At 44.0% G+C, this 13,339-nt stretch overlaps 1 protein-coding gene across 5 annotated transcripts in view; it reads left to right on the top strand.

Annotated features, from left to right (window-relative positions):
• The window catches only part of LOC148016368 (Calcineurin-like metallo-phosphoesterase superfamily protein), a 91,755-nt gene that overhangs the window by 45,798 nt on the left and 32,618 nt on the right, over positions 1-13,339 (top strand). For 2 of the 5 annotated variants that reach the window (XR_015688018.1, XR_015688019.1), the window contains exons 6-9: positions 11,280-11,387; positions 11,501-11,729; positions 11,829-12,074; positions 12,167-12,376. Coding sequence is in view for 3 of the 5 variants with exons in the window: in XM_087663602.1 (XP_087519728.1) it covers positions 11,280-11,387; positions 11,501-11,729; positions 11,829-12,074; positions 12,167-12,246 (663 nt within the window). In the remaining 2 variants the exon portion in view is untranslated. Of the gene's footprint in view, positions 1-11,279; positions 11,388-11,500; positions 11,730-11,828; positions 12,075-12,166; positions 12,643-13,339 lie in introns of those variants that run through there. The other 3 variants (XM_087663604.1, XM_087663602.1, XM_087663603.1) reach the window with 3 other exon arrangements.

The raw sequence follows: 13,339 nt of genomic DNA, 5'->3' as shown, positions 1-13,339 counted from the left end.
ATAATATGACCACATCTCGTGGTCTAGATGTACTAGGCTATGATACTAGCAATTGACTACCACAGTACCTAAGTTCCAAGTCTGCAAGAAGGCCTCTCTTCTCTTCCTCATCCTCTTAGAGCCACCCTACAACCTCTCCTATCTCCCGCAAAGAGCATGGGTGATCTCTATCCGAATCCTCAATAGAGTCTCCATTGTGGATACATCCTGAATTTCTATAATATGACTATATCTCATGGTCTAGAGTACTAGGCTATGATACTAACAATTGACTACCATTGGCTCTCTTCATCATGGGTACCATGAGTCATCTGCATAGAATGAGGATTCTCCTCCTCCTACTCCATCTATCATTGTGTAAATGGATCGGCATGTGCTGTGACACTTTTGCAAAGCATCCTCAAGTTAGCACTAACAAGGACGAGATCATTTGTCTTTTTCACTCCAAGGCAATTCCTCTTCTTTGAGGCAATGTGACTATAGGTGCTTCATAATTCCTCCCAACAAAAGAAGCTCACCACCCAATTCAAAGATGCGCATAGCTAACTTATGCAGCTCTGGCCCATGTGCAAGTCCTCCCATCACAAAGGTGCCCTAATCTTGCAACGGTCTAACTGGGAATCATTCCAACTATACGAGTCTTGTCTTCTCGTGTCACGAGAGAGCAAGCTGATCTATGATCTTGCACCTAGTATCTTTATCAAGCACCATGCACTCTGGAATAAGTCCCCAATGGTGATTGATCTCAACATCGTTTTCTTTATCCTTACCTTGAAACTTAGGGTCCATTACAAAGGTAGCTAAATGTAAAGGTGAACTACAAGCATTTCACATCTCAACACAGAGATCATGTATCTACTCATATTTCGTAGCACCAAGTAACAGGTATTGAATCTTTTCACCTCTCGATCATCCTATCTATTGCCTCGTACACTTTGTTAGTACATGGCTGCATATCATCAACAAATCTCAATAAGTTTACAATTGGATGTACCATTGCATAAAATCTTTTTACATTCTCCTAGAAGTCATTGCTCTCTACCCTACCATCTCCTTGCATAACATACCGATGCAAGTAGCTACCAATGGAGATGTATTGAACTCATCTAATAAACAACTGTCTCACTGCATCCATGCACTATTTGAGGCATCCCAACATCAAAAAATTGTAGGAAAAGTGTGTGTTGAATACTTAAATAGCATTTTAAAAATCTTTTTGCGAACTTATAGTGAAGGAATTGGTGATTTAAAATAAAGGTGACCATTAATTTGCATCCTATATCACTAGATATACCCATGCTAACTCACCAATATCCTTCACAGGGTTGTTCAAAATATGCCATGCAGTAAGAAAATGTAATGTGCTTGTACACTCCTTGAACAATGGCATCTATTGCGATGTTTGCAAGCTCACCATCTAGATGTGGCCCAACAATGTCAATGGCAATGATCCACTTGTGAGAGTGTGCAACGGAAGTGTAGGCCACTCTATGGGCTATCCATAGGTGTCACTCATTCCTTGGTATGTGCCTTGTAGGCCTAGATATTATCAGTTAGGACCTATGGTACACTTAGTACTAGTTCCAATTGGGACACCTAGTACATGTATGACACCCAGTTAGGGTTTCATCATGTTAGGTTAGGGTTTCATTATATTAGGTGTATCTTTTGTATTCTTTATAACTTCAGTAATACAACTTCAGTAATACAACTTCAGCAACACGCTTTGCTTCTTGCCTCCGTCTCCTGTTGCTTCTGTTGTCCACTCCACCCAACAGTGGTATCAGAGCGGGTTACCATCACTTCATTGCTTCAGATCTGACCCTCCCGCTTCCTCTTCTTGCTGGTCATCACTCCCAGGAGGCTTCCCATCGCCATTTTCTGGAGTTTCCAGCCATTGCTCGAAGTTTTGTCGCGGGAAAGTGCTTCAAATCTGATCTCCCATCCTTCTTGCTGCTTCTGCAACCTTGGGGGACTCCATTCAAGCTGATTCAGCCTTCATTTGGGCCAAAACCGCCTGTTTTCTGTCAAAACCACCTGCTGCGTCAGAAAACCACTTCTTGCACACAATGGTTTTTACAAAGTGCAAACTTTTTGGCATAGCTGTGTTCTACAAGTCAGAACGCCCCTATTTTGGTGCAAAAATCAGGTCAAAATCACTTTTCTGCTCCAAAACCACCTCCGGTTTTGCAAAAACCACATCTGGTTTTAGGGTTTCGGAGACTGTTTTGCGTCAAATTTGGTACAGATCTGGTCGTCCTTCTCTTCTAGTTCCAATTTGCCTTGGTCTTGCTGGATTTTGACATTCATGGTCAAAACTACGACCATTTTGGTCAAAACTGCCCTGGTTTTGGTCAAAACAGCTTGTTTATTGAGTGGTTTTGTAGTTACAGCAATAGTATTTGCTGTTGCAGACATACATTTACTGGTGGCGAGTTGATCAAAGCTGATTTACTGTGTGTTTGACCAGTGTTGACTTTTAGGGTTGACTGGTCAACTGGTTGACTGAAATTCCTGCATTCAGTTTGAATTTTGCCTGCGGGGATTTGTCTTTTCAGGTACATTCAAATATTGCTGGCAGATTTCAGTTGGTCATACAATTGGTTTATGCCTGGAAAGCCTTGAGGCTTGTGGAGTCAGTAATTGATATTTGCAGTTGAGAGCTTGAGGCTCCTAATCTTTGCTTTTGTCATCCTTGTGCATTTTTCTGCATAATGACTGGTGGCAAAGATGATTTCTTTGGGGCCTTCGGTGCTGATGATAAGCTTGATGGGGTTAACTACCCTATGTGGTCATTCATGATGAAGCATGTCTTGGTTTCCAAGAACTTGTGGAATCTAGTATCTGGCAATGAGCCTAGGCCCGTCAAGCAGGCTACACCTTCTTCTAGTGATGTTACATCCACTGGTTCTTCCCGTGATGCCTTCATTCCTCCTACTCAGGAGATGATACAGTGGGATGGCCGTGATGCTAAAGCACAGGCATTTATTGCTCTGTCTATCAGAAAAAGTATCGTTCCTCATATCAGATCATGCACTACTGCTAAGGACTCTTGGGATAAGCTTGCTTCCTTGTATCAGGTATGCAATGAGGCCCGTGTTGCTTATCTTTGCAAGCAACTGAAGGATACTCGTCTGAATGAGGGTGATAATATGGATGCATATCTTACAGCTATTCAAGATTTAAAGGAGCAATTGGCTAATATTGATTAGGACATCCCTGACTCGCAGCTTGTATCAGGCACATTGGATAGGTTGCTTGACTCTTACCAAGGTTTCGCCACTACCTTGAGGTTGGTTGCCATGGGCAATGCCAACTATTATTCCTTTGATCAATTGGTTGCACTTTTACTGTAGGAGGAGCAGAGCCGTGTGAATCGGAATGCCAGTATGCACTCAGATCAGGCATTTGCAGCCAATGATCGGAATAAGGGGAGATTTCAGAAATCTGTCCCCAAAAATACAGCAACTAATCAGCCTTCTACTTCATCCTCTCAGGGTGATCAAAAGAAGAAAAAGAGGTGCAATTATTGCAGGAAGCCGGGCCATGAAATTCCTGAATGTAGGAAGAGGATTGCTTCTGAAAAGAAGAAGAAAGAAGTTGGACTTTCAATTACATCTACCTCTGGCACTGATGCAAATACACATGGGCATGCTGATGAGCAAGCTAATCATGCTAGGGATCAGAATTGGGGCTTCATTGTTCAATGCCATTACAATCCTCCAGTGCATGATACATGTTCACATGCTTGTATGGCAGTTTAAGCCTCTACATGGTTCTTTGACAGTGGTGCTTCTAAGCACATTACCTCCTGTAAAACTTTGTTTACTTCTCTTACTGATGCCCCAAAGGGGGGTTCCATGACATGTGCCAACAATGCATCCTATATGGTTAAGGGTATTGGGCAGGTGGCTGTTACATCAGTTACAGGCAGTGATGTCACTCTGGAGAATGTTTTGTATGTACCAGGCATACGAAAAAATCTGATTTCTATTTCAGCCATAGCTACATGTGGATTTCGGATTGTCTTTGATGGGCATAGGTGTGTAGTCTATGACTTGAGTCATGCCGATGCTATTATATTGACTGGTACTCTTCAGGGGGGCTTGTACAGCTTGGATGCATATGACAGTTCAGCTCATGATGCTCATGCAGTTGATGCAGATGTTTTGCCTGATACTTACTTGTGGCATGAGAGGTTTGGGCATCTTAACTTTAATGCTATGGTAAGGTTGCCTAAAATAGTTGAAGATATGCCACAGATGCAGATTCCTCATAAGCATGTCTGTGAAGCTTGCTTGCTTGGCAAGATGCACCGCTTTGTCATACCTAAGGATGGTAGAGTTGGGGCATCATGCAAGCTATTCTTGATTTACAGTGATGTGTGTGGTCCTATGTGGGCTGCTTCAATTGGAGGTTTCTATTATTTTGTGACATTCATTGATGACTTTACCAGGTATACTTGGATCTTTGCATTGAAGTCCAAGTCAGAGGTGTTTACCTGCTTCAAGCATTTCATTGCCTTGGCTGAAAATGATTCAGGCTTGAAGATTGCACACTTGAGATCAGACAGAGGTGGTGAATATATGTCAGAGGAATTTAATGCTTACATGAAATCCCATGGTATTCATCATGAGTGTACAGTGCCTTACACTCCTCAGCAGAATGGAGTTGTTGAGAGAAAGAATAGGACAATTATGGAAATGGCCAGGTGTATGCTTAAGGGCAAGAATTTACCCAATATGTTTTGGCTGGATGCAGTGATGTGTGCCAATTATGTGCTCAACAGGAGCCCCACCAAAGCATTGAAAACAATCACACCCTATGAGGCTTGGAAAGGACACAAGCCAACCATTTCTCACATGCGTACTTTTGGGTGTTTGGCCTATGCACATGTGCCTTCACAGAGGCGGACAAAGCTGGATGATAAGGCTATAAAATGTATATTTTTGGGATACAGTGCAGAGATTAAGGGTTATAGACTTTATGAGCCTTCCACCAAGAGGGTAATTGTCAGTAGAGATGCCATCTTTGATGAGACATCTTCCATGCCCTTGCGGGACTGCAAAGTGCAGTCTACACTTGGTGTCTCAGATATTTTTGATAGTCTTGTGCCATTGCTTGGATCTGGTGCCTCAGATGATGCACCACAGGGTTATGCTCCTCCACCTAATGCTCATTTACAGCCTACTACACAGTCCGGACAGCCACCTGTTTTGACACAGATGCCACGTGCTATTGAAGACATTGTGGAAGAGGTAGTAGAGCAAGAATTGGCTGATATTAGACAGCCTAAAAGAGCTCCTCGTTGGCTCTTTGAAACTTTGAAGGACAACAAGTTAGATGCTCCTTTGCAGGCCCGTACGAGAGCTGCAGCCAAAAGAGATTTGGCAAACTCGGTTGCTCATGCATTGATTGCTATAGCATTTGATGAGGAGCCTGTTTGTCACAAAGATGCCTTCTCAAATGAATTATGGATGAAAGCCATGCAGGATGAATTGGACTCCATTCATGCAAACAAAACATGGGAGTTATGTTACTTGCCTGCAGGCAAACATGCAGTAGGGACTAAGTGGGTATACAAGGTAAAAAGAAAAGCTGATGGTTCAGTTGACAGGTACAAAGCCCGTCTTGTGGCCAAAGGCTATGCTCAGAAGGAGGGCATTGATTATGAAGAGACCTTTGCCCCCACTTCACGCATTACCACCATTAGATGTGTTATTGCCCTGGCTGCCCATAATAATTGGGAGGTACATCAGTTGGATATAAAGACAACATTTCTCAATGGTCTTTTGGCAGAGGAAGTCTATGTTGCTCAACCTCCAGGCTTTGAGGTTGAAGGGTCTGAACGCAAGGTATGCCGGCTTAAGAAAGCCTTATATGGATTGAAACAGGCACCCAGGGCTTGGTATGACAGGATACACACTCATTTGCTCAGCCTTGGCTTTCAGAATAGTCCTACAGAAGTGTCTTTATATATCCGCAAGAGGGGGGCAGATTTGCTGATTTTGATCCTCTATGTGGATGATATGATTCTCACTGGGCCACATCCCGAGAAAATTGCAGATTTCAAGCGGGAATTACAGCAGTCTTTTCCATTTGTAAGGGGAACTCCATCTGCCACAAGCTTAGACTCAAGGTCCATAGGGCATGAAATAGGCTGACACTTGGTCATACGAAACTTTTAAAGAAGCGCCTCTGAGAAGATGCTCCGTTGTCCACAAGCCAAGGCTTCTCCTGAGTGGTACAAGCTAGGATTGTATCCTCCTTAACAAAGACATGCACAAAAGCAGACTCTGTCGTGGCGGGGGCTGCCTTCGAGTCCTTCACCTTAGGCTTCAGATGAGGGTACTTCTGCCAACACTTCTTCGCGGGATGAGTGCCTTTCCCACAGCGTGGGCACTTGGGCTTCTTCTCCTTCGCATCCTTCTTATCCTCCTCCTTGTCTTGAGCCTTCTCCTTCTGCTGCTGCTTCTTCTTCCCGCCATTGTTACTTGCAATAAAAGCCTTGGTGGAGCCAGAGCCACTGGCACCCACCTCTCTGAGATGCTCGTCATGCTCCAAGACAAGCGGGGAAAGCTCCTCCCATAAGAGTTTCTCGCGGGTCCTCGAGGTAATGAGGTAGTATAGAAGACATCGAATCAGGGTGATGGCAGCTGAGTCAAGAGAATCATCGCCATATCCTTGGAAGAGATCACCCGACCTAGAGAGGCAAGCTGACCTCTCATATCCTCCATCTTCGTAATGTGCTCCTTCATAGAAGAAGAATCATCAAGATTGAGCATTCGCAATTTCTTCTCCAAAGAGATCTTGTGAGAAAATGTCTTATGCTGGTACAAAGACGCAAGCTGCTTCCACACTTCTGTTGTGGTCTTCAACCTATGAACATGAACAAGAACAGACTCGTGAAGACTCATAAAGAGAAAGGAACGGGCTCGTGAGTTGAGCCGATCCCACAAGGTTGCACGGTCCAAAGAGGCCCCATCAAAATGATCCATTGGGGGATGATCAATGGGTGAAGAAACCAGCTCCCATAGGTCGAATGTGTCAAGGATCCACTCCACCTTGCACGACCAGAGGGAAAAGTTGGAACCATCCAACTTGTCTTCCTTCAGAAAGGAAGGGAGTATGGGCACTTGTATTGAGGGAATCAAGGGAGGCATATGGACATCTGAAGTAGTCTTCGCCGATGGAACCTTCACGGTAGATGGGACCCTCTGAGATGCATGGACTGAAGAAGGACGGGTATGAGGAGACTCCTCCCGTCGTCGAAACTCTTGATAATCCCATCTCCGCTCAGAGGAATGATGAGAAAGAAGCTCATCCTCTGAGTCATCAAAGCCTGAAAAACTAGTAAGATATCTTCCGAATCTGCAAACACCAAAGAATCTGCAACAAACAATCACAATGAAGCCACCAATGCCAGAAAGACACAAGATGTGTTGTTGCCTGCCAGAAGAGGAGGTAGATGATGTCGCCTGGCTGCTAGAGAATGACGCCTCCACTCCAGATGATGAGGATGACTGCAAAACAGCTGCGTTTGATGCAAACACAAGCAGATGGTGCCAAATTGATTGTCGCATAGTCCTCTAGGAGCTGCAAAACACCAAACGCAGGTACAAAAGGCTGCATTTCAGCCTTGGATGCACCGCCAAAAATTGGAAGAACTAGATAAAGGCTGCAGTTGATGGTGAACTCCTCTGCAATGGAAGCTCTCTTCTGTGCTCTCAGTTAGGCGATGATACCATGTGAGAGTGCGCAACGGAAGAAGAAACACGAACACATAGAGAGAGAGAGAGAGAGAGAGAGAGAGAAGAAAATCTGCATTGACTGAAATGAATACTGAATACAAAACTGTGGAATGATCAGTCCCTGCACGCAGCCCGAAGTGTTAGTGAGGGCACTAGATCAGGCTGGAGATAATGGCAGCACCAATGTCAGAGTGGGAATGGAGGGGTGTGTGCTGGAATCTGTAGAAGAAGTGAAGAAGAATGACAAGGGGGCAGCTATAAATAGTCCCCCCATCATCAAAACTGGCCGACCTACCAGAAACTGGCTGACCTGCCCAAATATGGGCCGATTGCACACAAAACGAGCACAAGAAATGCCAGAGCTCCTCTATCTCCTACCAGACTCTGACAGGAGCTCACAACCAGGAGATGACAAACTGGCAAAGAAAGAAGACAGGCTAACACCACTCTATTGCAAGATGATTTGCAAACTTCTAGGTCCCTGAACCATCATGTAGTGACACGAGGCAAGAGGGAAAAATTTATCTGATGTTGCTTTTCAGCATCACATTACTGGAAGCCGGACTCGGTATTAAAGTGACATCCTTCAAAAGGTTGTTCAAGCAATGTGCCATGCAATAAGAAAATGTAATGTGCTTGTATGCTCCTTGAACAATGGCATTTGTTGCGATGTTTGTAGGCTCACCGTCTACAAAACCAACAATGAGATGTGGCTTAACAATCTTAGTGGTAACAATCCACTCTGGTGCAAGCTGATCTATAAACTTCCATGTCCCTGAACCATCATGTGATGACACGAAATACATCTCGCCTCGTAAGATAAGCTACAATCCCATTGTTTGTTGACCTCTTCCTTGTATCACTCCACCCATAAGGGAGGAGGATAATACCGTTATTCTCCCAATCTCTTTTTATATTTTCTACAGCTTTCCCACAATATGCTTCTCTTGTTAGAGAGTTGCGGTGCAAAAGCATATGACCAGATTGACTGAAAAGAATGAACACGGAGAGAGAGAGAGAGGGGAATGCTGAAGACTGCAGAGAATGAATGCTTAATATAGAAGGCACAATATGCACAAAGAGTTGTGTGAGTATGAACAATTAGAGATCTCTCAGCCTACACAAAAATGAAGTGATTGTGACCACGGGCAAACTAGTTATAAATACCCAAACAGAGTGCACCCAAAACTATGAAGTTAGCTTGCATTTAATTCAGCCGACTGCTACATAAATCAGAAATCGAGGGGATTAGGGTGGCCCGAGGAAGAGAATCCAATAAGGAAGTGGGGATCATAATCTTAGCTGGCAGGTACTAAGGGCATCCCTCTGCTACCACATTTGCAAGAGTCCTATCCCTCTGAATGACATGGCCAAAATATTTGCCAATTTGGGAAATATGGTGCAAGCACTCGTCAAGGCCTAGAAAATGCAGTTTACCCTTCACCCACAGTTTGCGTTTTTTGCATTTCTGCGTTTAGGGTTTGCAGTCCCAAAAAGGGGCGCCACCCTAGACTGATTGTGCCTATTTATAGGCCACTCTCTCACTCATTCTTTACAGCTGATTCATTCAGTCCCATCACCTCTTCTCTCCAGCCTCTCCACTGCCCTCACACCCCTTCAGAAGGACATTGTGGTTCGTGGTTCATGGCTGTCTTCATCATCTTCCTTGTGCTACAACACCCTTGTTCCCTTGTATCACATTCACTTCATGATTCAGATCTTCATCATTCCATTCATGAGAGTTTCTTCTCTCTTCTCTTCTCTTCTCCATGTTTGCTGAGTTCACTCCATGATCCTCCCCACAAACCCTATTGTTTCGCTGGTGCGTCATCTTTTGGCAAGGTCAAGTTTAAAGCAAGGGAAAAATGAGGAGGAGAGGGTAGACACAGCTCAAAAGAGTGTTGCCAATGCGGGGGCACTCAATTCCATGGTGGGTCTAGTGGGGAGGGTGGGCAAGACAGGCAGGCAAGTGGTCAGTGTGGCAGGCAGGCTGTCAGGACAGTAGAGAAGGGAGGAGGATGCAGGGTAGGAGTGTGCGGGCTGGGGGCAGGAGCTGGTCAGCAAGGCAAGAGTGGGAGGAGAGGAGTAGGAGGAGGAGGAAAGGTGGGACCAGCTAACGAAGGAGGCCGGAGGAGCAGGAAGAGGCAGGCAGCATTCACAAGGAAGGAGGAGAGGCAGCAGAGGTGGGGAAGAGGTGCAGGTGCAGGCACTAGAGCTGGAGCTGGTGGATTGCAGAGGGACTGGCAGAGCTGCTACAGTAGGTCTTGCACAGCTCGCACAGAGGAGAGGGAAGGCAGCATTAGCAGGGGGCACAGCTGGTCCAATTACTGATGACACCAAGCAGCAGGGTTGTGCTTCAAACATCTGTACTTATAATTGTACACTGCTAGAGGCTGATGTACTGCTGTGTACTAGGGTTTACAGATGGATTCAGTACTTATGACTGGGGGAAACTGTATTTGCACACACAGGTATTGGCAAATATAAGCTGAGCATCAGCTTTTGTACTCTGAATTGAGAGCTTTACAATAACCAAAAGAAAATGCAAGGTGTGCTAGGCCTTGGTGCCAACAAGTGTCATCTTTTCAGTGTGGGAGCATTCTGGCTCCGCTATCTATGAGGCATTTTGTTTGCTGAAATACAGTTTAGTTTATTGTGCTTGTTTGCTTGTCGATGTTGCTACTACCCTTTAGTGCGTCTTCAAGTCAGTCTCTGTCCAAAACTAGCAGTCCATGTATTTTCTCTGCATCTTGTCACTGCCTCTGCATTCGCTTTCTTTTGGGATCAAATGAGGCATTTTGTTTGCTGAAATACAGTTTAGTTTATTGTTCTTGTTTGCTCGTCGATGTTGCTACTATGTTTTAGTGCATCTATAAGTCAGTCGCTGTCCAAAACTAGTAGTCCATGTATTTTCTCTGCATCTTGTCACTGCCTCTGCATTCACTTTTTTTTGGGATCAAATTTCTGCGAGAATTAATGCAGCCTGTAGTGATGGACTTTATTGTTCACATTACTCCTTGTGCAGTGGCTGACGTCTCATAGGAAGCATACCTTGCTGTCTGCAGTCTCTAGTGATGGGCTCTTTTGTGCACAGTAGTCTTTGTGAAGTGGCTTATGTCTCATAGAAAGCACACCTTGCTGTATGTATTTGTTTGTGCTGGAGTCTGTCTAATTTAATCCATACAAATGAGCATATCTGTCTTGAATGTACTTTGGTTTGAATAAGATTGCCACCTTATTGAAATATCTATATGCGTCGCTTATCCCATATGCAGTGACGTGTCTCTATATAACATGCAAAAATATATTCATGTTTGCCTGCAAAAAGGGAGGGAGGGGAGGACAGGGTGGGAGTATTACATGTTAATTTACTACTTAAGAGTAGTGAAAATTTGCTTGCAAAACACTTGTGTGCAAGCTTTTTTAGCAAGGCCCAGAGCTTGCTGTCAGACACACTAGAAATTTGATTTGACTCCAAATGGTTTGTGTGTGAGTACTCTGTCCATATATTCTCCTTCATGAATGCAGGTGCTACCAAACTTCTCAGCAACTGTGCAGCCACTTTTTTATGTGGAATCTTGGTCTCATTTTCCAAAAGAAAGGACCCGCCTTTTTACCCTTCTTGCTAGAACTCGTGTATCCTCTTCATGTCTCTCTGAGCATCTTCAATGAAGTGTAGTCTTTTGGTGTGTTTGCACTTTCTGTTTTCTGCATTGTATGTGATTGATGTTTCCTTTGATTCTGAGCAGGCCAGCGGTGTGTTTTTCATCAGTGGGGACGTTCACTTTTGTGAGATTACAAGGTATGACTGTGCTATAAGCTATCCGCTGTATGAGATAACTTCAAGTGGATTAACCCATGCTGTGGAGAGTTCCGTTGCACCTCCCTGGCCTTCACTGATCAGACTTGCAGCATGGCTTACACCAAGTACCATGAGAGTCTTTGATTCAAATTGCAGATACAGATCATGTGCTTATGGTATTGAAATAAACTCTCTAGGGCACACTTGTGTTTTCTCCTTTATTATAATTGAATACATCATATGCATTGTGAGAAGAGCTGATATCTGTATTCTAGGTAAGCAGAACTTTGGAACGATTGAAGTAGACTGGGATGCAAAACCAGTCAAGCTGACGCTTCAGGTTTGTGATGTGAACGGCAGCTATGTTGCTGGTACAGAGGTTTTATTGTCTGAATTACAACCTGGACCACAAAATACAGTGGGATCTTCTGAAACAAGCAGACAACATTGCACATTGGAGGTTAATCTACCTTGGCTTTCCAGGCACTTTCTGGCAATAGTATTTATGACAGTTCTTTCAGGTAAGTCAGGCTTGGAAGTTAAAAATGTTGCCAGTTGGCTTTTGAGGTTTTCAGTGATGACTCCCTAACTCACGTGCATTTTGTTTTGGCAGCAATCTTGTTGGTTGTCTTACTTTCTACATATATGGTTGGTGTGTCTGTACAAAGGATTGCCAAGCCTAAGCTTGCATGAAACTGCAGAAGATAGATGACCAAGGGTTACTGAGGATCTGCTGTCCATCTCATGCATGCAGATCGCTACCAAAGAAACCTTTGACTGGATGCGAGGGGGAGGGAGACATTCCCACTATCGAATTGCCAAGGTTATCTGCCCATTCTTGTTCCCTCTTTGGTGACTATCATTCATCCTCCTTTTAGAATGTCATATACAATCACATGAGAACATAAAATGACTCTATCATTCATCCTCCTTTTAGAATGTAACATACAATCACATGAGAACATAAAAACAAATCTTGGTGTAACCACTTTATGTAGACTATGTCCAAGATGTCAGCCAACTTTGTTTGGTTGGAGATTCACAAATTTTTGCTTGACATAAACATGTATGTGAATGGAATAAGGAAAACCTTTAGTCAGGGTTCACTGCACTTTAGATTCAAGAAGGTGATAAAAATCACAGTGGTCTCTACCTTTGATTTTATTTTACCTATGTGATTGATTTCAAAAATGTTACAGCAGTCCAGAGAGGAGATCCGAAATCTGAAATCTGTTCTCCTCCAGCAGTCCAGAGAGGGCCAAAAATCCTAAGCCCCTGTTTCCTGAATATCCGCAGTCTTGCTGTAGCATCTTCTCAAACTCTGCATAGTGCGGTTGTCCGAGCTCTTCCATTCCCATCATACTATGATAATTGTCGATAAATACTATCAATCCTGCATCTGTGAGGAAGCTGTGATCGTTAGCATCCATGCCACTGCCAGTGAATTTTCCAGCAAGGAGCATTCTGAGGGACATAGAATTCGTGTAAGCTGTTGGGCAGCGGAGTGGCATGGTGCACCCGGCGGGAGACAGACAGAAACAAACAAAGAAAGTCACATTAAAGGCTGCCAAAGGCCAGGATGGCCTACAGACCCAAGCATGTGATACAAGTGGGATGAAATCTCATAATAAGGCATACAAAAGTCTAAAACAGTCCATATCTGAAGGGCATAATGGAAGTGTGCAAACCAAGATTCAAAATGAGATGAAAATGAAAACTAGAGCTATGAAGCAAAGTGATCCACTGATGATTAAAAGGATCCAGCTATGGTATCACAAGGTCGGTA

This window comes from Lygodium microphyllum, chromosome 23 (genome assembly GCF_053477565.2).
Source record: "Lygodium microphyllum isolate KBCC chromosome 23, Lygodium_microphyllum_v1.1.10, whole genome shotgun sequence".
Taxonomy (NCBI): Eukaryota; Viridiplantae; Streptophyta; class Polypodiopsida; order Schizaeales; family Lygodiaceae; genus Lygodium; species Lygodium microphyllum.
This window is presented reverse-complemented; position numbering and strand designations above follow the sequence as displayed.